We start from the raw sequence: 22,456 nt of genomic DNA, 5'->3' as shown, positions 1-22,456 counted from the left end.
AGAAACAAAGAGCTTCTGGGTTGAAGAGGAGAAATAAAGGAGGACAGTATACTTTATGGAAGCAGAAAAGCAGCTGCTACAACATGAGCAGAGCTGTAGAGGCGCAGTGAGTTGATTTTCCTTTATAAACACACTTCATATGCGTTTGACCACTCTACTGTGATTGCATCATTATGACTTTACAGCATACAGTAAGCATGTATGGCTGATTTGGAGCTGGAGAATAGTGCCAAAATAAGTAATATATTCCTGGTCAAACAACACACCACGAGTGAAGGAACAGAAAATATGATACAGCCCCAAGCGGGCAGGTGATTGGATGAATGAAGCTGTTCTGCCTTCAACTGCAGGAATGCATTTGGATGTGGGGAAGAGTGTTAGAGTTTGTAACATAGACCTCAGTGTGTATAATCAAAGAGTAAGAGCAGAAGATTAAAATTCAGTGCAATTTGTTGGGTGACACTCTTTCTTCGCTTTCTTTTGCATCTGAAACAGCTTGTAGCTGGTCAAACCTTATTCTTACTCTTCCTTCACCTGAACTCTCAACTTCAACCTGCTGTGAGGAATCTGACCAACTATGTAGTAGAATAAGTGCTAGGAAGGACAAGAACAAAGTAAGGTAGAGATGAAGAGATGGATCTAGGACAAGCAAGACAATGGGGTTTGGATTAAACCACCTCTAGAAAGCAGATGACAATCACGTCATTTGAGCCCAGCGTTGTCAGGCTGTGAACTGGCAAGGAGAGTCAATGATCTCAAAATCTGCATTTTTTGATGGTGGGAGGAACTGATGAGAATGTTTCTGACAAGACCCAGTTCTTAGCCACTCCCAGTCCCTAATAAAATCACCAGCAGCAAATTGCATGTACCCAAATAGAGCCTCTGCAGGGCTCTAGCATAAGCATCCCAGGATCAGCACAGTGCCACAGAAGGAATGTCAAAACAGAAATGGGTGCATGCATGCACTGCTGAAGCATCTTGTGAAAATACAGATGTGAATGGAGCTCCATTTACATATAAAGAGTATCTTGTTTTGCAGTGGGTTACTTCAACACGTTTTTAAGTAATACGCAGAAAACAACTTAAAATAGGACAGGTGATTTTTCTTAGGGTGTCTATGGAATTACTCAATGTCTGATCTGCGGGTGGTGGTGTTTGTTTGGGTTTGTTTTTTTTTTTTTCTTAAAGACTTCCTGATATTCCTTAAATGATTTTCTAATAAGTCATTATTGGAACCAAGATCAAGCCTGGTCACTTAAATGGTTGAGTGGTTTAAAGGATTAGGCTAGATCACGGAGCCAGTCACTAACTTGAAATGTGTCCAGGGGTGAGTTGTGATTGTAAGCTACGCTGGCAGCTGACAGCTTTTCAGGAGTCTATGCAGCCAGAGTTGGTTCTGTCTTAACGCTTGACTTCTCCTCTCCCACAAAAATGTCGCTGCAGATGGCACTAGTTAGCATTTCTGCAGATGAGTCCATAATCAAACAGTTGTGAACAAGAAATAAGCTTTTCTCGCTGCTGCCCCTGGCCTCTGCATCAGGGCTGAGGCACACTGGTTAGTCACTACGGAGGTTTGAGGCTTTACCCTTTTGTGGACAGAAGAGGGACATGCGTTTCTGGGATTTGGGCATCTGGAACTTTTCTGAAAGCCTTATCCTTCCTTCTGCTTTCCTCAAGCACCCTGGGGCAAACCTGCTGTGGATAGGGGCAGGAAACAACTGATGTCTTCATCATACAGTTAACTTAACCTGAAGAAACAGTGTCTTTATTGCCCTTTTAATTTCAGAAACTTTTTTGTTTTTTAACCTCTCTGTTTCCAGCCAGAGTAATCCCAGGACAGGTATTCTCATCTTTGTCTCTGAAGGCTCATGTAAAGAAATAATTTGGTTTCATGAAACAATCTTATCCTGTTTGATTTCCTCTTTCACACTGGCGTTCTAATGGACTTACTCCCTCTCCTGTGGTCCTTCCTTCATTTTGATATTTTAAACAATTTACTTTTCATATTTCAGCTAGAGAAAATCATGCCTGGGCAAGGAATGGGGGAGAGAGAAGAAAAACAGGCTTCCTATTTCTGATCTATAGCTCTTCATAGTCTGTTTCACATTTAACCTGATAAAGATTTTTGGTAGCCTCATTTGCCTGGATTTTTGTTTTCTTAAAGAGCAATATACTTTTATGGCCAGAGTCAAGTCTTTCATATTCTCTTAAGACTTTTTTTCCCCTCACTGTGTTGCCTCATTTACGTGTTGTGATAAGGTTCTCTGACTCTATAGGATTGTTGATCATCCCAAGAATTGCTGTTGTGAATTACAGTTATCTTTTTCCTTTAAATACCTGCAGACTGTGGACACAGTACAACAGAACCCTTGAACGTGTGTCTAACTTCGAGCACATGAGTAACCCCATTAAAGTCAATGGTGTTACTCAACATGCTTCAAGTTAGGCAGAAGTTTATCTACCTTGCTGAATCAGAGCCATAAAAGAAACAATTGCATTTGTGCCTGAAAAATATTTTAACTGCTGTTGGTACACATAAACACCTAGGTTTATTGTAGCTGAAAGAAGTTAATGGGGAGAAAAATATTTCTTCCGCCTCCCCACCCTCTCTTTTGACAGCACTTTGCATGTAGGCAATTTTATTGCTCCTCTGTGTAATGTACTAGCCGTTCTCTCTGAAATAGAAATGATTACCTCAAAAACCGACTGAACAATAGGAGAATCTTTATATTCTGAAGGTAAACTTTCAGAGCCCTTCTTTCTGGTTTGCTTTTTTTTTTTTTAATTAACACTTCCAGAATTTGTTAATAGTAACCTATGTTTTAAAAACTCTCTTTTAAAAAAGAACCCAAACCCAACAGTATTCCTGGCTAAAATGTAATCTCACGGTACAATGCTACACCTCCATCTGACTCCCCACACTTAACCATAATTAGGTATTGGTTCTAGTTAGTTTAATGGTTAAATCAAGCTGTTGGAACAAGTCCTGTGAATTACTTGTGGGTATATCATCACCAGTTTCTCCTTTTCTCTCTAGAGCTAATTGGTCCTAAAAGCATAGCCTTTTATGGGACTGATGCCGAAAGATTACCCAAAAGGTGGCATACCACACTATTTTGAGAATTGGAGTCTAGTGTTATTGTTACAGTTGTAATAGTTTTTGTGGGTTGCCTGATCATTATGGAGCATTTTACATTCTGCATACGGAGTCCTGTGGGATGCAGTTTATAGGCAGAATTTATGGTAAATTAGTTGACTAGTTTAATTCTGGCATGTTTCAAATGCACTTAGGTCTCTGGAACATTGAGAATTGATGCTTAGTGTACTAGTAATGTTGAAGGCATTCATTAATGAGCTGCTCTCAGCCATGGACAAAATCTTATGTCTTTACTATGACCTCCCATGAGAACCATGTCTACTCTCTAACGGCTGTTGGTTTGTCACTGTGACTTGCTGTCCCAGTCAGGTCCAGGGACGCTCATGTTCTAGGTATTCACAAATAGAGACTCAAAGGCCCACCAAAATGGGACAGGCCCACCCCTCAGCACAGGCGAAGCCATTTGGGTGGAAAAGTTTGATGCAAGTGCTGAACTCTTCTTTGTGCAAAGCTCTTCATCTCCTCTCTGAGACTCCAGACGTTGTCCTGGAGTGGCGGAGGTGCAGGCGTGTGCTCCCTGCTGCGCTTTTTCCAAGTTTCTTTCCTCCATCCATGACTGCTCCATGACTCTACTGCAGCTGTTTAAGCCAACGTAAGTCAAAGACCTGATGTAATCTTTTACACCTCTGGAAAGAGTGTGCAAAATCCAACCAAATGTGACAGACAACACTTTATATGCAGTTGGCAAGGCAGCAAAGGACAGTGCCTGTCACTTGCGCCATGTTCCTGATGCTTGTTTCTGTACTAACAGCAGTTTAAATTAGTGTTTACATAGAGGGAAATCCCCTAGTCAGCGTGGCTCCACTGAGACAGTGTTGGCCGTATGCAAAAGGCTCTATGAGATTGGCCAGAACTGTGTCAGCTCTGAAGATTGACAAGGGAAGCAGCGGAGGGGGCCCATGTACTGAATCTTACCTAATTAAATCACAGAATATTGGATTGGAAGGAACCTCAAGGATCATCTGGTCCAACCTTTCTTGGCAAAAGCATGGCCTAGACAAGATGGCCCAGCACCCTGGTGTCCAGCTGAATCTTAGAAGTGTGTCCCATGATGGGAAATCTACCACTTCCCTGGGGAGATTCCTCCAATGGCTGATTGTTCTCGTTGTGAAAAATTTTCCTCGTGTCCAAACGTAATCTCCCAAGGAGTAACTTGTACCCACTACGCCTCATCTTTTTCATGTGACTCCTTGTAAAAACGGAGTCTCCATCGTCTTTGTAACCACCCTTTAAATACTGGAACATGGTGATAAGGTCTCCCCTAAGCCTTTTTTTCTCAAGGCTGAACAAAACGCAGATCCCTCAGCATTTCCTCACGTGGCAGGCTTCCCAGTCTTTTGTTTGTTTTTGTGGCCCTTCTCTGGACCCTCTCCAGTCTTGGTCTGCTCCTGCATGTGCAGGTAGCAGCTTTGGCTGAGAAGTGATTTCACCTCTGTTTGCTCCTGGGGAGGTGTTTCTTAGCTCCCCTGTTTCCTTGAATGTTGGTAACATAGCACTTAGCTGTTAAAGCATAGTCCTTGTGAGCTCCAGGTTGAGATTATTTGAAAACTGAAGTTTCTTTTGAAAACATGCTGCCCGAGGAGCATTTTACACCTAATGTATGACATGGGTGATCCTTGGTCTGTACTGCCTGCTTTTTAGCTAATTAATGCTTAAAATCATCATTTTAAGGGGCTTGGGTTGGGACTGCTAAACAGATTGCTTTTTCTTATCATGTAACACTTTTATCATCAGCACCTGCGTACCAGACTGTGTCATCCTAATTTAAGGCAATGGGGGGGAATATTCTGAGTGAACCCCACAGTTATAAAAACTAGTTTGCTAGGCTAAATTTCACCTTGATCTACCCTCTTCACCGTCTACCAGAGCCTGAATTTGTTAACCTTCTTAACAGGCTGTAAAGTCCATCTTGTATTTCTTTCCCCTCTTTCCACCAATTGGGAAGAAGCAAGCTGAGGGCTTTTAAAAGGCTGAAAAATCTGGCCATTATTTTAGTATACCAATTCTTTTTGAAAGATTTTGCTGTGCATATTAAATGCTTTCATTAGAATTGCCTACAGCACCCAGAAGTATTGATGCAAACCTGAAGTGGATACACACAATATGTAATGTCCAAGAGGTATTAATGCTGTCTGACTTCACCAGCTGTGTATATGATTATGAACTGGTGTTCCCAGTGTCATGCATGGCAATTTTTAAATAAAGTCCCCGAGACATTTCCCCCTGCTCTACACAGAGGGAGGAAAATGCATGATCTCCCAATGTCCCTTGCCCACCCCCTTCCCTTTCTTTGCATCCTTTGAAGCAGATAGATAAACTTTGAAGTAGTGCTGCAATTCAGGAGCTCCTGCTGCCCTCCTTGGTCACCCAGCTCTTCCCAGGAGAATCATCTTACTGCCTCTCTATGTTATTCCCTACTACTGGTTTACCCTTCTTTGTGGCAACTTGAAGAAATCCAAAAGCAGCTTGTGACTGCCTTCTCATGTGGCATGAGAAGCATCAAGCAAAAGGGATTTCCCTTCCCCACATATTCCCCACTGGGGGCTGGAGAAGAAGGATGCAGAGACGAAACTGCAAATCAGCAGCCTGTTGCATGTTCTGGTTCTCTGTAAGCCCCAGCACAGGCTGGAGCATTCATGGCTCTGTCCCATCCTCATGCCCACCTTGCTAGGAACATCAGGAAGAAGACTCAGATGCTGGTTAGAACCCATGCTGGGGAGTCCTTAGGCAAGACCTCGTGGGGCCTCTGCCCCTTAGGACACAGGAATGGATGGGGGATGCCTCTTATTTAGTTTCTTAGTCATATTTGCTGCTTTGCCCAATAAGTACAGAGGCACTTCCCATTCCATTGGTGTCTGTTGTCCTTTGATGGTGCCACCACTTTGTTGGCTCTAGGGTTTGTTCTGTTCTTTTTACTTTGACAACATTGTCTTGTGGGCTTTGTATTCATGCTTCTTGCAGGTTTTCCCCCTCTTAAATATTTGCCCTGGCTTTGTTTTCTTTCTCATGCTTCTCTCCGTCCTCTTCACCCCTATGCTATCTTTCCTCCATGCTCTAATTTTTATTCCTCCATGGTTTACTTACCCACGTTGAGCTGAAAACAGTAACATGACCTGACAATTTTTACGTCATTCCAAGGTTTTTATGTACCTCCGTAAATCTCTTCATTACTTTTTTATTGTTTTGTCATATATAGGTTTTAGTTTTTCCTCTACCTTATTAGTCTAGGGATCAATTTAAGTCTACTATGTTTTATTAGTAGTAAGGAGAACAAAATATCTCCTTTTTCTTTGTTGGTTTGGCACCATCTTCAAATTACCCTTTTTTCTCTGTTCGACTACCTCTCTTCTTTCCCTGGAGAGTCTGCTTTATGTCAGACCCTTCTGCCGATGAACTGGGTATGATTTCATCAGGCAATAGGCAAAAGTATACCCCGCTGCAGAGAAAGAAGTTGTTTTCAGCTGTTATTCTATTTATTTTTTTTTTTCTAGCTTGGGAAATGTGGAATGAGCTGAGCCACCATTACCCTGGGGATTGTGAATCTTTCTATCCTTCCATTAAATCTGGTGGCTAAACCTGAAGGCTTGTCTTGAAGGAGGATTTATTGTAGTCATACTGATAAAATTGTACTGGCATAATTAAACAACTATAGTAATGTCAAAAAAAACTCCCATGCACAGACACAGCAGTTCTGGAATGACACAAACATCAGGGAAAAAACTGACCATCTTACCCAGCAATTATCGAATCAATAGGGGTGTGCTCCCGTAGGAGATTTTGTAGTCTAACTTTATTAAGATTCAAACCACATCTTGTCCCAGAATCTCCTCTCTCCCCTATGTAAACAAGCCTGAAAATAGTGGTCTGGACCTTCAAGCTGTTGTTTACTTCAGTGTAGCTCCATTAAAGGCATAGAGCCGTGACTATTTGAGGATCTTGACCCAATGTTTCTAGGTCTCTCTCATGTTATATAACTTCGATTTTTGGATGATGGTGTCTATTGAATAAAATTAAGTTTTGTACAGCAAATTTTAAGATGTATCCAGACGTCTTAAAGTAGTTTACAGAAAAAGGAGTGAGTTGGGAGCAATGTTCTGACTCTGTAAGGGCTAGCAGTAGACATTTTATCACTCAGCAATAATCCAAGCTTTTCTGTCAATGTTGGAATCTATTTTATTGAAAAAAGAACTTGGCAAGGACACTGGGAATAGCTGCAGAGTCTTTCAAAGTGACATTATGAGAAGATCTTGGTTCTTTGGGACCTTTTATCGCATGGAACATCTTATGAAATACTCTGTGTGAAGGGCCAAAGTAAAATGTTATCAAAGTAGCCTAACAAATTTTATATGTCCACTGCCTGTCCATTTGGCCCAGTAGGAAATAAGCTACGCATGGGGCAGAAAAAAGAAAAAGTAGGTCTACAAGTGCAGCACAGAGGCAAATGTTAAAATAGGTCAGATGGTAAGATAATGTCACGTGGAAAGGCATTAGCTGTTAAATACGAAATTATTTTCTATTCAAATAATTTAAATTCTGATCTTTGAGGCAGAGAAGTGTGTTGCAAAATAGGAAGATTAATACTTGAAGTTCCTAAACTTATTCTTACATCAGACCCAACTTTGCTCCCACGTCAGTGGCATTTTATTTGCTTTTGCCCAGTAACTAACACAACTGGATTTTCTTGAACAGTGAAGAACAGGATTGAGTTTGTGAAATTTCCATAATTTTCCTCGTGTTCATTTTCTTAGCGAAATATTTAAACAAATACACAGTTTGTAAGCCCTCAAGTAGCCCCTCATACCCCTTTGATATGCCACTGTGTTAATACGTACTCACAGGACTGCTCTGGGTGTTGCATTCAGCGTATTTCCCCATCCCGTGCTTCTTTTGAATGCTATTTTGAATATTGGATTTATGCAGGCAGTTGTTTACATGATTTGCTCCAGCTCGCACCCCCAAAATTGGGAGGCTCTCCTTGTCGGAGGAGTTGAAGCAGTGGATGGTGCGCAGGTCGGAGGAGAAGCGGGTGTTTCTGGCAGCGCTAGAGCTGCCAAGCAGGCAGCGTTGCATATTTAACTGTAAGGTCTCTTCTGGATTAAACAGGCTCCAGGAGAGGAGAGCATGATCGATAATTGCAAATATTAAAAGTGGTGCCTTCTCTTGCTTTCCTACCTTTTTCTGCTCCCTTCTTTGCCTACAGGACACGAAGCATCTGAATCCCCTAGATGATTGCTCATGCATTTACATTTTCATTTGCTTGGTTTACAGCAAGATTGTTCCAGCTTTTGGGAGGGGCAGCTATCAAAGATGTACAGGCGCTGCCATTGTGTTTTACTGTTCCAGTCCATTTTTCCCTGTGAATGCAGGTGGGAGTTTTTCAGTGGGTTGGTTTTGTGTTTTTGCTTTCTCTTTCTTCTAAGCATTTATAACCCTTTTATTGTCAGTCTTCAATCATTTTTGATAGATCAATATATTTACTTCAGTGATGGTTCATCCTACAGTTGTGCTTGTGGGTTTTTTTGCTTTGTTTATAGGAGTTATGAATAGATTCAGTGGGTTGTATCTCTGCTATACCTCTATCGTTGCGTGAGGATCAAGTCGCTTGATCTCGCCCCAATACCTCTATATTTAGAAGGAATATGAAGTGTTTACATTGGTCTGGTTTCATATCTATTTGTTTTCCCTTTTTCCGAGGTAGACTTTGAGCAATTAAAAATGCAATTTTTTGTTCAGAAATTGCCTCCTCAGAAATCCTAAGTACCGCTGCTGGTGTTTTATGTGTGCCTTGAACTTTTGGAGGGAAGGGCTCTAGGAAACAGCTCCAGCAGACTCCAGAGATCCAGAGGGCTTGGGGAGTAACATAGCAAAGCAGTATTGGGTGATGACATTTACTCAGATGACTTAGAAATCAGGCTGGTCCACGGGAGTCCTGAGATCTTTAGCCACGCAGCTACGACCCAGACAAAGAGGAGATATTCTTGGGCCTACACCTCGCTCATGTCCCTGGGCAACCAGATGCAGGCCAGGGACAGATGTTCAGTGCAGCTGTGAAGAGAGCTCCAATGTGTGCAACGTACACATGGGAACTGGGTCCCAGCATTGGTGTGATATGCTGCGCCTCGGCTGGCCATCAGAAGAAGGAGGGGGGTGAACAGGACCTGCTGCACCTTGGTGAAAGGGTACGTCCGTGGAAGAGGAGAGGGATAAATGTGCTCCTCCATCCTCCGGGATCTGGGTTGTTTCAGAATGCGGTGATATATATACCATCTGTTATACAATTGCTCCCTTCTACCCCCCCCAATAAAAGGGACCAGCAAAAGAAGCGTGTTTGTAACAACTGATAATATGTACAAGGTGGTAAATGGAAAATAGGTCAACTAGGTAGTGCTCTTACTAATATTACTGTTTGAAACATGATCTATGTCTTATGACTGCGCATTAAATATTGTGAAAAATCCCTGAATGTGCATGGATTTCAGTGAGGTTTAATAATTTAAACCAGGTGAGCATATTAGCTGTTTGCAGGATGTTATCCCCGTAGTTGCCTTACCAGAGCTGTATACATCCTGTTTTTCAGTACATCCATTTTAAGGCTGAAATAATTTGCCATGTTATGAAAGTCGTGACTCAACTGCGTCTCAGCAGTGTGTTGTCCATTTGTAACAGCAGATTTTCCTGGAAGTTATTACTTTGGAGTGCCATTGTCAGCTGCACACATCACTCCTGCTCCTCTTGTCCTTTGTGGCGCAGATTTGTCCGTTGTTGTTAGCGAGGATGTTACCACTGATGCACAAGCTATCAGGTTTTTCCATTCTTTTCTTTCTTTTCTATCTCTCTTGAATTGCAGTTTCCTTTGTCTTCTGCGTGGTGCACTGAAAGAGGTTAGGAAATTTATCATGGTTATTTTTAATGGGTTTTTAAAGTCCGGCACAGCACAGATTGAATTGATTCAGGAAAATTTCCTGGAGCTGCAGCATTTTTTACTATTAAAAATATTTTTATCATTGCAATTTTTCTGTAAGAAAATACCTCTATTTTTTTCTTCTAGTCCTGTAACAAAGCCCTGCTTTCTAGCGTTTCCACATGGTCAGATATTAGCCATTTCCCAAGATAATTTAGTTTGGTCATGTGTACGGCTAGCATTTTTATTGTAAAGAATTCTGCTAGTGGTTTCATGATAAATGCATAAAGCTTTGGGAAATGACTTTTATTGGGCTTAGTATGCATTTAATAATGCATTAACAAAATTAAATGATTTTGTGTGTATGTGTGTAGATCTTAAGAATGTATAGAAAAAGTACACACTACCATAGGTATGCAAGGATTTTAAAAAATAAATCTCTCCTGTGTGCATCTTGTATGCTGTAGCATAAAAAAAGTACATTCCCAGGAGCTCAGTAGGTGGTTACTATCCTTTTTTGCTTTGTTTCAACATATATATTTTTTTTAAGGCAGATTGAGAAAGAAATGTTAGTCCCAATGCTGTCCCCCTCGTGGCCAGTCTGGCGAACCTTTACTTGCCCGAGTAAGGCTGCCCAATGTTGGCTGGGATCTGTGTCTTTATTGCACACAAACCAGACGAATGGGTTGCCTTGCTGGGGCAAGGCAATGGGAAGCCCATTGCTTCCCACTTATGGAGCCCTGCTTTCATTTCCTTAAACGTCAGCTGTCTTCAGGCTAGTAGCCATGACAGGGTCGAAGAGTCTTGTTTCTTATTCAACAAAACAGTGTATGCATGTGTAGTTACACAAAACTCAGTTGGGCGTACTCATTTCATCATGTTACGTTTATGATGCAAAAAATCAGTATATTGATCCCTATCTATCGTTGAGGAATTAAAATTTTCTAATATTAAAACAGTATTATTTCAGAAATGCATGCATCTGCATTAACATAAACAGAGCAAAGGAATAAAAAGGGAGGGTGTGCAATATATTGTAACTCTCTCATTGATTTAAGATCAAAATGTCAGCAAGGAGGAGTAGACTGAAAGAAAATTATGTATATGTTTATTTCAAACACACGCAAAAGTAAAATATTGTATCGTCCGCCACTGCTGATCATATTTACAGGAGGCAGATGAGCTGTCTTGCCTACAAAGAAATAAAAGATGAAGTGCAGAATTAAACCAAACAGAAACAGCCTACTAGTTTTGAATGCTTCTGTTTTGAATGCTTCTTTTGAAGATACGTATGAGGACATGACTTTTCAGCAGATAGAGATACTCAGTGTTTTTTGAAAGCCTTTTCTTTCCTTTAGGGTGAAAATGGCTAGCCAAAACTGGAGAGGCGAAAAACTCTGATCACACTTGAGTCCTGGCCATGACACGTAAAGTATATATGAGATGAAGGTTGCAGAAATACTGGCTTATGGATGGCTTTTCTTTATACCCTGATGTCGGGTCTCAGGAAGGAAAAATAATGAACCCCTCAATTTTCCCGTGGTCAGAAATGCTTTCTGAGAGGCAGAAATCAGATCACACAGGTTTTGTTTTAGTCATCTTGAAGTGCATTTGCTTATACAAAGTTTGGTGATGGGCGTGTAACTAGCAACTTTATTACACTTGTGGTTTTATTATAGTCAACCCATTTTATAGCTTGCTGTATCTTGTGATGTCGTAGTATCACAAATTATATTTAAATCCTTTGACCTCCTTCCTGTTTCATTTTCTCCGTATGGTGGTACATATGCTCTCCTCTTTTTGTCCCCTGTCCCCAAATTTTCCGTGGAGCCTGCACCATGGCATGTGCGTGCTCTCCGCCTTTCTGGGACACCGAGGATCCTCCCTGGCTTCATGGCCACCTGCTGGGATGGGTTGTCCCCCCCTGCTTTGCTAGAAAGCAGCCTGGCGCTTGCACGCCCCTCTTCTCCATGTTCTCTCAGCCATATTATTCGGTGTAACATCACAGTCCCGTCCCTCATCTTCTTCAAGTGCGCTGCTCTCTCTCCATTTATCTTGTCTGAAATGGCTGTAGCCCTGCCAGGGTAATACTGCCTGTTGTTTCCCAGAAATTGCTTACCTGTCTGTCAAGAGAAGCTGCTTAGAGCTTCTGACTAGAAATCAGGATAAGCGCTGAGCAGATCCCTCTCCCTCCTTTACGTGGAAAAAAAAAAGATGGAGAAAAGACTGCCTGTGTTTAGCCCGGGTAACATTGTCTGCTTATCCTCCTCAGCCATCTTGTAGCCTTTTTTCTTTCTTCACTGCGCTGATAAAAATAGGTAGCACTGTTGAATATAAATAATAGACTCATAAATCCATACAAATGAGCAGTGTGTAAATGGTAGCAAGCAAAATTGGGAGACACAGAAAGTTTGCCATCTCCCAGATGTAGCCTTCCCTAGAAATAGTAATCCCATGTTCTGGAAATAGTTTTTTCTCTCAGGGTATGGCAAAAAGTGTACTTTGATAGTGAATTAGGTGCAAAGAGCCCGAGATGAGACTGCTCTCACGCTGCCTGTCGCAAACCCACAGAAAGGCCGGGCACAGGAATATGCTGAAACCCACAGGAAACGCCTGCTGCACCATCACATGAGGTCAGTCAGGCATACCCTGCTTTAACCAGCGCAGACAAAACAAGCTTTGCTGAAAATGTTACAGTCTAAACACGGGTAACAAAACACAGACTAACACAGCCCAAGCCTGGTGGGAAACACCATGGGAAAAGATTTAGAAACCTTCTTCTGGCACTCGTGCCGAGGTGAAGAGCTATGAGCGCTTCCAGCGTCACCCAGTAGCAAACAGCACCGTGCGCCCAGGCAGGAGGAGCAACTGGTTTCGTATTAATATCGCAGTACTTCTCGTTTCCAGTAGCATCCTATAAAAGCAGTACCCTATTTACAGCTTTCATTTCGCATTAATGAAGTGGAATACTGATGTTAGCTAATCAGCGCTAGCGGTATGATGCAAGCATGCAGAGTGGTGGCGGTGGCAATCATCTTAGCCCAGGATAAAAATAACCCCTGCCAGCCCTGGGATGCGGCAGCTCCCCAGCTGTGGAGGAGCACAGCCCAGGACCCTATGGCTCCGTGCTGCCCCGGCACCCGGCTTCTCCCACAGCCCACCTGGAGCAAGAAAAGAAATTATTCTCTTATCCCCGTCCATCCCCTTTGCCGCTTCTCTTCCCAAACCCTAAACGTGGGCATGAGTTTTTGAGCTTGCAGTTGGGTCTGGATTCAGATTTTCTCAGAAAACCAAATGGACATAGGTTGCCAAATATGCTTGTATAATTCAGAGGGGCTGGTTTTTTACGGGTTTTGGTTTTTTTTTTTTTCCTCTTCATGGCACTTTGTGAGCTTAATTTAATCCCTGTCATTCCTTATATGTGGGTAAATGTCATCTACTTCATTTCATGAATGAATTAACACAGCCGTGCAGAGTCTGCATCTCCCGCACTGCCACCCTTGGAAGGGGGAAGGGATTAGTAAATGTGTGTGACACCCTCCAGTTGCTAAACCCCAGCCGGGGTTAGAGATGCCCAGAAATAGATCTCGTTTGCACCCTGGTGTAAGGTACTTGAAAGACTCTACCAGCTCTGTACCTTGTAATGGCCCCAAAGAACCCTCCTTCTCCTTATTGTCAGCCCTAAATATATTACTTTCGTACCACCAGTCTCTTACTGCACCTGACAAAGGAGGAGCTCCTTTAAAAGTAGCTGTGCTTTTGGTGGTGGAGAGAATATAAATAATCCCGGAATTTTCTTCCTTCTTTGATACTTCCTTAAGCATGTCAGAAAGCAGAGGTCTTTTGGCAAGGTGCAAGTTTGAGATAGCGCAGAGGTTCTTGGTATGTAGAAGATATAGCATTCTTAATCCCGGGTATGTGGACAAAGAGGTGGATGCATAGCAATACAGAGCGGCGCAGAAAGTGTGCGGGAGTGCCTGGGCATCTTGTTACATGATATTTTTAATACAGTCGGGAATTAAATTAATAGTTCTATGTGCTTATTTTAAAGCTTTCACGGCATGAAAAGAAGTGTAGTTCATCGAAAAAGGAAATGAGGAACAATTTATTCTTAAATAGAAATCACTGTGGCCATGTCTTCTTTTTCGTGAATTTACACAATGGGTTGGATTAGTCTCCGGCTGAGGCATCCATGTGTGTGTTGGCAGAGCTGTGCTTTGAAACTTTTCTCTGCACCTGAGACTGCTCAGTCCTACCAGGTCTTCAATAGGTGCAGTAAGTTCACCTGGTTTTAGGGTGTTGTGTTTGGTTTTTTTTTTTTTTAATTTTGATTTTTCTTAAGTGGTAATGTGCATTTCTCAGTTCTCTAATCCGGAGATACTCAGCTTGGCAATGCTTTATAACAATAGCCAGGAAGGCACCCTGCCACCTAGAGTCCCAGCCTGGGACGCAGGAGAAGTGGCACGGGAGTTAGCTCCCGACTTTCCTGCAGACTTCCCCCTGCCTGAAGAAAGCCGGCCTGGGATTTACAGTGTATACAGGGCAGCTGAGGAGCTTTGTTCCCACAGGGAGTCAAAAAAATAATAGGTGATTGCTGGCAATTCCAGGCTCCTCCATACCTGCCTGTGCCCTAGTCCCTCAGATGGAAAATGGAGGACATTGTTTATTTTCCCCTCTGTTTGTCACTCCTGTTTATTTTAATTGTGGACTCCACAGGCCTAGAATAAGCCTTCTACTTATGTACAACTCCTGCCTAATTAGGACCACGGGACCCTGGAGGCCTCTAGCTGCTAATATAACATAAATATTAGTATTGGGATATATGTATGTCGTAATCCCAAATACGTATAAATGTAAATGGGACTCACAGTACCTGACGGTTTTTTGTCCCCTCCTTTCCTTTCCTCTCAGCCCAAAGTAAATCTTCTGTAAAGATTGTGTTTGGGTTTTGCAGCTGTTTGTTACTTATCGCTTAGTCCTACAGAGAGTGAATCGCCTGACAGAGCTGGAAGGGGACAGGGCTCATGACAAATCAATTTGCTGACTTCTGAAACAGTTAAGCAAGTAACGCCAGGCTCGAGTCCTATTTTAAACAAGCAGTGCACTATTTGGTTTTCACATTTGTCTGCCTGCAGTGAATGGGTGTCTAAACAAAAGAGGCAGAGGGATCGAGGAACTTTTTTTTTAAGGAAATGTGTCCCAAGAAAATTAGCTTTTTCCCTTGTATCTCTGTGTCTTTGCATACCACTCCTTTTTTTCTTTTCTTTGCTCTTCCCTGAGGAAGACAGAGATAGTAAAATTTTCTGTTTTCATATAGCTTTCCAGATGATCTTTGCGTGCTTTACCAGACTGCGACATTGAAAACAAAGCCTTGTTTATTGCCTGGCAGCATATATGTGTTTTATGATTAATGCGATGTGTTTGTAATACGTGGGGACTGATAATAGATAGGGAGATCAAAGTCTTCTGTGAATTGACAGCAGTGCTATAAACAAGGTGAAAGGGTTGCAGGTGTTTCCCACACAGGTGTTATACAAAAACATATGGCCCTTTGCCATGATGTACTGCATGTGCACTCCATCTTTTCCTGCCCAACAAGGCAACGTTGCTGTGAGCTTTGCTTAGAGAGCACATCCGTGGCTCAGGACTTGGGGGATGCTGTTGGCAGCAGATGACTGTGCAGTGTGACCAGAGTGATCCTGGGGGCACAGAAAGGATAATTATAATAAATTGGTCCTTTAAATCAAAAGCAGTTGATTGATCCGCTACATCACCCAAGAAGAGACATCTGTGTTCCTGGGTGTCCCTGGCAATTGTGGGAAAGGGAGATCGTGTGCTTGGGTGTCGCAGGAGGGACTGGGCGCTCCAACGTGCCTCTCATCCCACTGCTCTTATCTGGGCTCATGGCTGGACCTGGCAGCTCATCTCTCAGGTGTCTCTTATCTCCATGGGGTAACTTCTGTGGCCATGGCCACAGCAGGCATTTAGTGCAGATTGCGACGCCTGGGCCACATCTCTGCAGAAAGCAATGGCGGGGCACATGCAAAACAGCAGAAATCATTGCTGGATTGCTGCTTATTCTTGACAACAAAAGAAAATACGCTTTTAGTAAATGACTAAATATTTGCAAAGAGGACCTCAACCTCCTGGATGAAACCTGAACATGCGTCCGAAGTCTCTGTCCCTTTCATTAATTGCCTTAAGAGTGGTGCTTGTCTGCTCTTACAGACCAGACTGCTGCAGCTGAGTGTGTGTGGTGTTTGTAGCCACTTCAGTTATTAAAACACTCCGAATGCGGATTAACTTCCTTTGCTCCATATACTATAACATAACCACCCCCTTGACCTGCGAGCCCTGTGGCAAACACACCGGAGGGCAGCCTGCCTTGCCCACAGCTCCTGTGAGTAGCTCCATCCCCTCCATTGAACACTTACAAGAAACTCTTTCCCTGGCCCTCCTGGGACGGTGCAGCACAGGGCTCCCCGCTTCTGCACCAGCAGACCACTGGGCCGAGGGCTCGTCATCTACCTTTTCATCCTCTGGAGGAAGCTGAGGCTGCCCTCATGCTGTCGATGTACGGATACCAGGTCTTTCTTGTCTCACCTTCCAATGGAGCTACAGCTGCTGGTCTAAAAATACGGATTTTTTTCTTCTGCATTTTAAACAGAAATTTAGTAGAAATTGCCCCAACAGCATAACTTGAATAACTGAGGCCTCATTTACACAGGAAAATTACACTCATGCACGGGTCATGAAATTTATTTTTACCAGTAAACCGCTGTTACAACAGATTCCCACGTGGACAGAGTTGCATTGCTCTGAAGACGCCATACCACGTTCACACATTTTTGTTTCTGTGCAGGAGTGAGCTAGATGGTCACGAGAGTGTGTATTACACCCTGAATGCCCTGCAAGAAAACGTTACAAAAGGTTGGGTCAAGCAGTATAATGGTACTGTATCGCTGTAGTTAAAGGTAGGACTTCTGTGTGTGGACAAGCCCTGTGGAAAAGATTAACCTAGAGAAAGTTAATAAAAAGTGCTGTCCTAAATTATTCATGAATCCATTTGTAATGCACTTGCCGGGAGGCTTTTGTTTTTCTCAAACTCTTATTTATTAAAATCTGACAAGAATATCGGGTTTTGTTCAATAATAAATCTAAGTCTATGTGAGGCTGGTGATATCCTCATGTAGTAATACAGAATCAAAATGAAGTTACATGGCAGGGGTGAATATGTTATTTACTTGGGAAGAATAGATTATTGTTCAGGAGGATTTTATCTTTTACTTGCCATTTCAGAACAAGTTAAAAAAAAAAATCTATTTGGGAGATATCCTGTTGGTTCGCGACCAAGGCCTCAATCCTGCAAAGGATTTTAAATACGTTAAAACTTAGTTAAGCATATTTCTGGTGGCTATGCAGATTCTGGACCTGTGTTTGCTAAATGAAATAGCTCAGATGATCTTGTTTCATACATAGCTGTTCTTGTCCTTTTTCCTTAACTTCAGGGGAAGATCCTGGAAGTCATGCTCTAGCCTGTGGATTTTGACTTCCAAAGCATGTCCACACACACCCTGTTCTTCTTGTGTCCTAGAAAAGGTTAGAAATATTATATACAGAAAGTTGAGGAATGGAAAAAAGCCAAGGAGAGAGCTTTTACTGTTTGCAATACAACAGGAGATGGTAGTCCGTGTGTGCTTTAAAGCAGTCATTCCTTAAAAGCAGTTAGAATTTTGCTTAAAAAGCAATTTAAAAATTTTTTTCAGTATTTTCAGTTTATTAAATTCAGGAGATTTTTTTCCCCTTCTATTCTTTCTCCTCCTTTGCCCTTATTTATAACTGGATTAGAAAAGGAAAAACAGGTGTCTGTAGATAGAAAGTTAGAGAAGAGTAAATAAAAAAGAAAGAGCTTAGTTGTGGAAGCAGAACTGGGAGTTCGGGTGACTGGTCTGAGTTGGAGGATGATGAATAGATTTGTTTGCATAAGCTTGGCTTGTGAGTCACTTTCTCATAAAAGCAGCTTGAGTAGGAGATGCTCCTGTCCCAAATTTTAGTCCTGAATGCTTTCAAGCACAAAGTGCACTGTGACATAAGGGCTCTCACTGAGAGTACTGTCCTGTTATTCCGGTGGACTGGAGCTGGAGCTCTGCAACTTCCCAAGTTTGAAATAAACTAGAATTGTCTCTCTCTCTCACACACACACATGTGCTTTGCATGATGTATCGTGCGGTGCCTCTTGGTGGTCAGGATTAAGCTGTCTGGGTAGACATAATCGGCTTCTGATTCAGATCTGGAATCTGGTGCTAGAAATTTGGTCCCTATGAAAAGCTGTGTGTTGGAGGACCATTGGTCACTAACCATTAAATGAGACAATGTGATGAACTTGGGGAGGGAAGAGAAAAGCAAGACGCGAGTGTGACAGGTCAGTGTTCATGGCTGATCATCCTGGGTAGGTTTGGAGCAGCACGGGTCTTCACCTTGGAAGCTTGCTTTTCCTCTCTAATGCCAGAGAAAAAGTACAAAGTACATCCAGAAGGGGCATGTAGGGCATTATCCTCTTTTGCCAAACACTGTGATCAAAGCACTCTTCAAAATGAGGCCTCAGCTCTTTGTTATGCACCTATTAGGATTCTGAAGAAAAGTTGGACCATTAACAGATAGCTGCTTTGCTGTTGGTTTAGCAAACTGGGAGAGGTGAAAAAGGTTTATTTTAATAGAACGTACAACCAGTATCTAAGGTTCAAGTGGACTGGATTTGGGAAATAACAGCTCCCTCTTGAAACCCAACAGAGAAGAAAATAAGATCTCTTCCTTCTTGAAGAAAATGATTTTCTTGTTCTTCTCTGCCTTTTGTTTATTATGAGTTTTGGTGGTACAGGGGTCAAGGTGGACTGTGAAACCCTGCTTTGGAATCAAGATATTTGTCTGACTTGTTTGCCCCCGGTGAAATCAGTGCTGCTGCAGCTTCATTGCCATGGGAACCTCCAGTTACTAAATTTAATTCAGCCCAGGGTTTGCTTGTCTGTTCTGTTGCTGAAATGTAGACAGGTGATAAGCAATATATTGGTACTAAGCTGTATCATACCAAAATGATTAGGCGTTGATATTACCACGGTACTGCAGCATCTGTGGCATTGCTCTTGTGTTCTGCCCTGAGCTGCCCGGCCCTTCTGTGCCTGCCTCCAGCCTCCTCTTCTTCTCTGCTGGCAGAGCAATGGCAGCACCACCTGCATAGACTTTCTGGTCCAGCAATCGGCAAAGGTAGGGACTGCAGGCAACCTCTGCTTGCTGGTGGTACTGCTTCCTCCCCCTGCAGAGCAGCCAAGCACGGAGCACCCGTGGGCCTTGGGGGGGAATGCTGCTGGAGAAGGGACCTCTGCACGCCTAGAAGTTGTGGGGGTGGGGTGGGTCCCGGTACCTCTGGGGCATCCACAGTGATGTAAAGTCCCCCAAGGACAGACCCTGACTCCAAAGATCATATTAAACTGGAAGCGGGAGGTAGAGGGTGTATGAGCAGAGAGTGAGAAACCCCTGTCTCACCCAGTCTTCTTCTAAAGTTTCTGAAGTTTTATTAATTTCTTTATACTTGGTGGACTTCTTTTTGGTTTATTTTTTGTTTCTTTTTTCCTCATTGGTGTCATGTAAGGTTCAGATGGTATCAGTTGGAGGGTTATGTTTGTGGTAATGCAGAGCCTGGGGTCTGACATAACGCTCAGTTCCAGTGCTAGTAGGAGCGGTGGAAGTGTGCCTTTACTGCAGCCATGCTGGAGGGACTTCTGGAATGGCTCATTGTAGACAGAGCTTTGCCATGGAAAGACATTTCATGCGGCTAACTGCAGGATAATCGATTTTGTAGGTCTTTCATGATTGTTTGTGTTGTTGGTTACTAATGTTTTGCCCCTCTGTAGTTTGTGTTTGTGATACTTTGTATGGAGTTCACAGTGCACGTAGAGCGTGTGAACCTGTATATTAAAACATTGTCTGAGCATTGATTAATCAGTAGAAGGTTTTTAACTGTTTCCTTTAAATTCCAGGACCATGCATCTTAATTTAAAAGTTGAGAGCGGTGGGGAAAGATATTTATTTACCCAGGGGAATATATTTTCTGTGATATTTGTTCATGGCAACTGTTTTCAAGGCGACAGAGGTATTTCAGGGAAGGTGACGGTTCTCCGGTTGACATTATCTGCTGACATGACCCTCTGCTTTCTTTCTTTGTAGGTACTACATTGGTCGCCAGATGTTTGTGGTGGTCTCCACACCAGAGATGATCAAGCAAATCTTAGTCACAGAATTCAGTAACTTCACCAATAGAACTGTAAGTAGATAGAAAGGTTGGCTTTGTGGACGAAGCAGGTAGTGCTGTTAATTTGAGCTCAGACCAAAATTAACTGCAAGGGAGCTGGAAGTAGAGAGGGGGGGAAAAGTACAACATGGTTCAATGAAATTTGAAGGTGTATAAATTCACTATATACATTTCAGTCAAAGACTCCTCTTACCAGGACACTCTGAGGATGAAAGAGAATGTCCTTAAAAGATCTACAATGCCCTTGTGACTGAGGCACCAGATGGACGCTGAAGAGAGAGGCTTTCAATACCCAGTTTTGCCACTGACCACCTGTGAAATCCTGGGAAAATCATTTACTAGCTCTCTTCCTTGTTCTTAGTCTGTAACGTGGGGACAGTGTTATTTGCTTTCTCCCAGCCGTGGTCTGTTTTGTGTTTTTAGACTTTCTAAGGCAGGAGCAGGCTGTTTGGGACAGGGACATGCCTCCTGCAGCTAACATGTGTTGCTTTGTCATACTTAGCACTCTGAAAATAACAAATGGCAAAGAATGAATTTGGGGTTAGCAAGGACTTATACGTATGCTGTTGGTTACTTATTTTACTTATCTATATGCACACATATATTAAAAAGCTCCTTTTCAAGTACTCATTAGAACAAATAATGAGAGGGGAATGACCAGAGGGATAGTAAAGATTTCCAGTAGTTCCTCTGCGTTTTACAAGGAATTACTGTCACTGTGACTGCATGCTGCCTCAGTGCCGTCCATTCCCTCCTTCCTTCTGGCCCCTTTGTATGCTCAAACCTGCTCAAATAAACTAACATGTATTCAGGAGGGTTGTTTGTGTCCTCAGGGAAAATTTCATCTCTGATCAGCTGTCTGTCTCCTCTGCCCCTCTGATCCTCTCTGCAACCAGACAGTCTCTTTGCAGACTGCTTGTCTCCTTTGCTTGCTTCTTTTGGTGCATGAGGTTCATCTTGTGACTACCTGTATCTTATTTAATGACCTCTTGTACCAGTCACCCTCCGTTCTGCCTATAACTCACATCTGAATGGAAGAATCTCAGTGTGCAAGCTTCTTAGGCTGAAGTTGTTGTGTGTGGCAAGGGTCTTTTCCCCATTTTCTCTACATTTGAAGGAATTTCCCACCCTTTCCCTTCTTGCACCCCCAAGCAGGAACCCTACTTCCTACTTTACTCCTGTATATTTGATAGGAACGCTATTCCTAGCAGTACCCACTATTCATAGCAGTAGCTGGTGCCCAAGTAACACCTCCCTGAAATTACAGATCATTCCTTTGAGGGCACATTCACATATTTGTTCTGCTCTTAATTTCAGTCAGTCTTGTCATTTGAATATATCTGTGCATTGTCACCCTTCTTATTTGGCAAAATTTTTCTTTCTCTCCAGGCATTTATGGTCAGAGGTTTATCTCTCTTTCTTGTGGTTATACATCTGTCTCTCATGGTCTGTAACATTTGTGTTCCTCTCTAAACTTCAGTGGGGTCAGGTCACTATAGCCACTCTCTCTCTCTCTCCCTTTTTTTCTTCATCAGAGAATCTGTTAGGTAGAGCTGTCTGTGTAGGTTCACATCTTGCCCTTATCACTTGACTGTCCCCTGAACCATTTGTGTCTTTTCTTCACAACATCCTGCTTTATAGGTGAGGAGCTGAGGCACAGGCTGACATCCCCGCCACTAATCAGAAAGCCTGTGGCAGATGAGAAAATTTAACTCCTAGACCTCTCTTTAACAAAATGAGCAGTATCCCCCCTGTGCAATGTTGCTATTTCTGGCTCGCTTAATGCCCATGAGTCTAATTCAAGTGAACTTGCTTCATCTTACATGCTTTTATCTGCTTGTTCCATGCTCTTCTCACACAGCTGCAATCTTTGAGTGTTGTTATTTCTCACTTGCCACTTTGTTCCCCCTGTTCCAGCCATTGCAGGTAGCCTTCTGTTTCTGGGTCCTTCCATATCTAACCTGGGGATCTTTTTCCCCGCTTGAATTTTCACACTGGAATCTGCCTCTCCTCTTTAATTCACAATCAGCTCTCCTGGTGAAGTGTTCAGCTATCCTGTACACTAACAATTCTATATGAAAATATATAATGC

At 42.6% G+C, this 22,456-nt stretch overlaps 1 protein-coding gene across 4 annotated transcripts in view; it reads left to right on the top strand.

The window, feature by feature from the left end:
• TBXAS1 (thromboxane A synthase 1) overlaps window positions 1-22,456 on the top strand; it is a 245,277-nt gene that overhangs the window by 95,274 nt on the left and 127,547 nt on the right. For 3 of the 4 annotated variants that reach the window (XM_074581949.1, XM_074581960.1, XM_074581970.1), the window contains one exon: window positions 20,280-20,376. In XM_074581949.1, the coding sequence (XP_074438050.1) occupies window positions 20,280-20,376 (97 nt within the window). Of the gene's footprint in view, window positions 1-18,990; window positions 19,320-20,279; window positions 20,377-22,456 lie in introns of those variants that run through there. The other variant, XM_074581980.1, reaches the window with a different exon arrangement.

Source organism: Larus michahellis, chromosome 1 (genome assembly GCF_964199755.1).
Source record: "Larus michahellis chromosome 1, bLarMic1.1, whole genome shotgun sequence".
NCBI lineage: Eukaryota > Metazoa > Chordata > Aves > Charadriiformes > Laridae > Larus > Larus michahellis.
The sequence above is the reverse complement of the archived record's forward strand: the minus strand, read 5'-3'. Positions and strand labels throughout refer to the sequence as shown.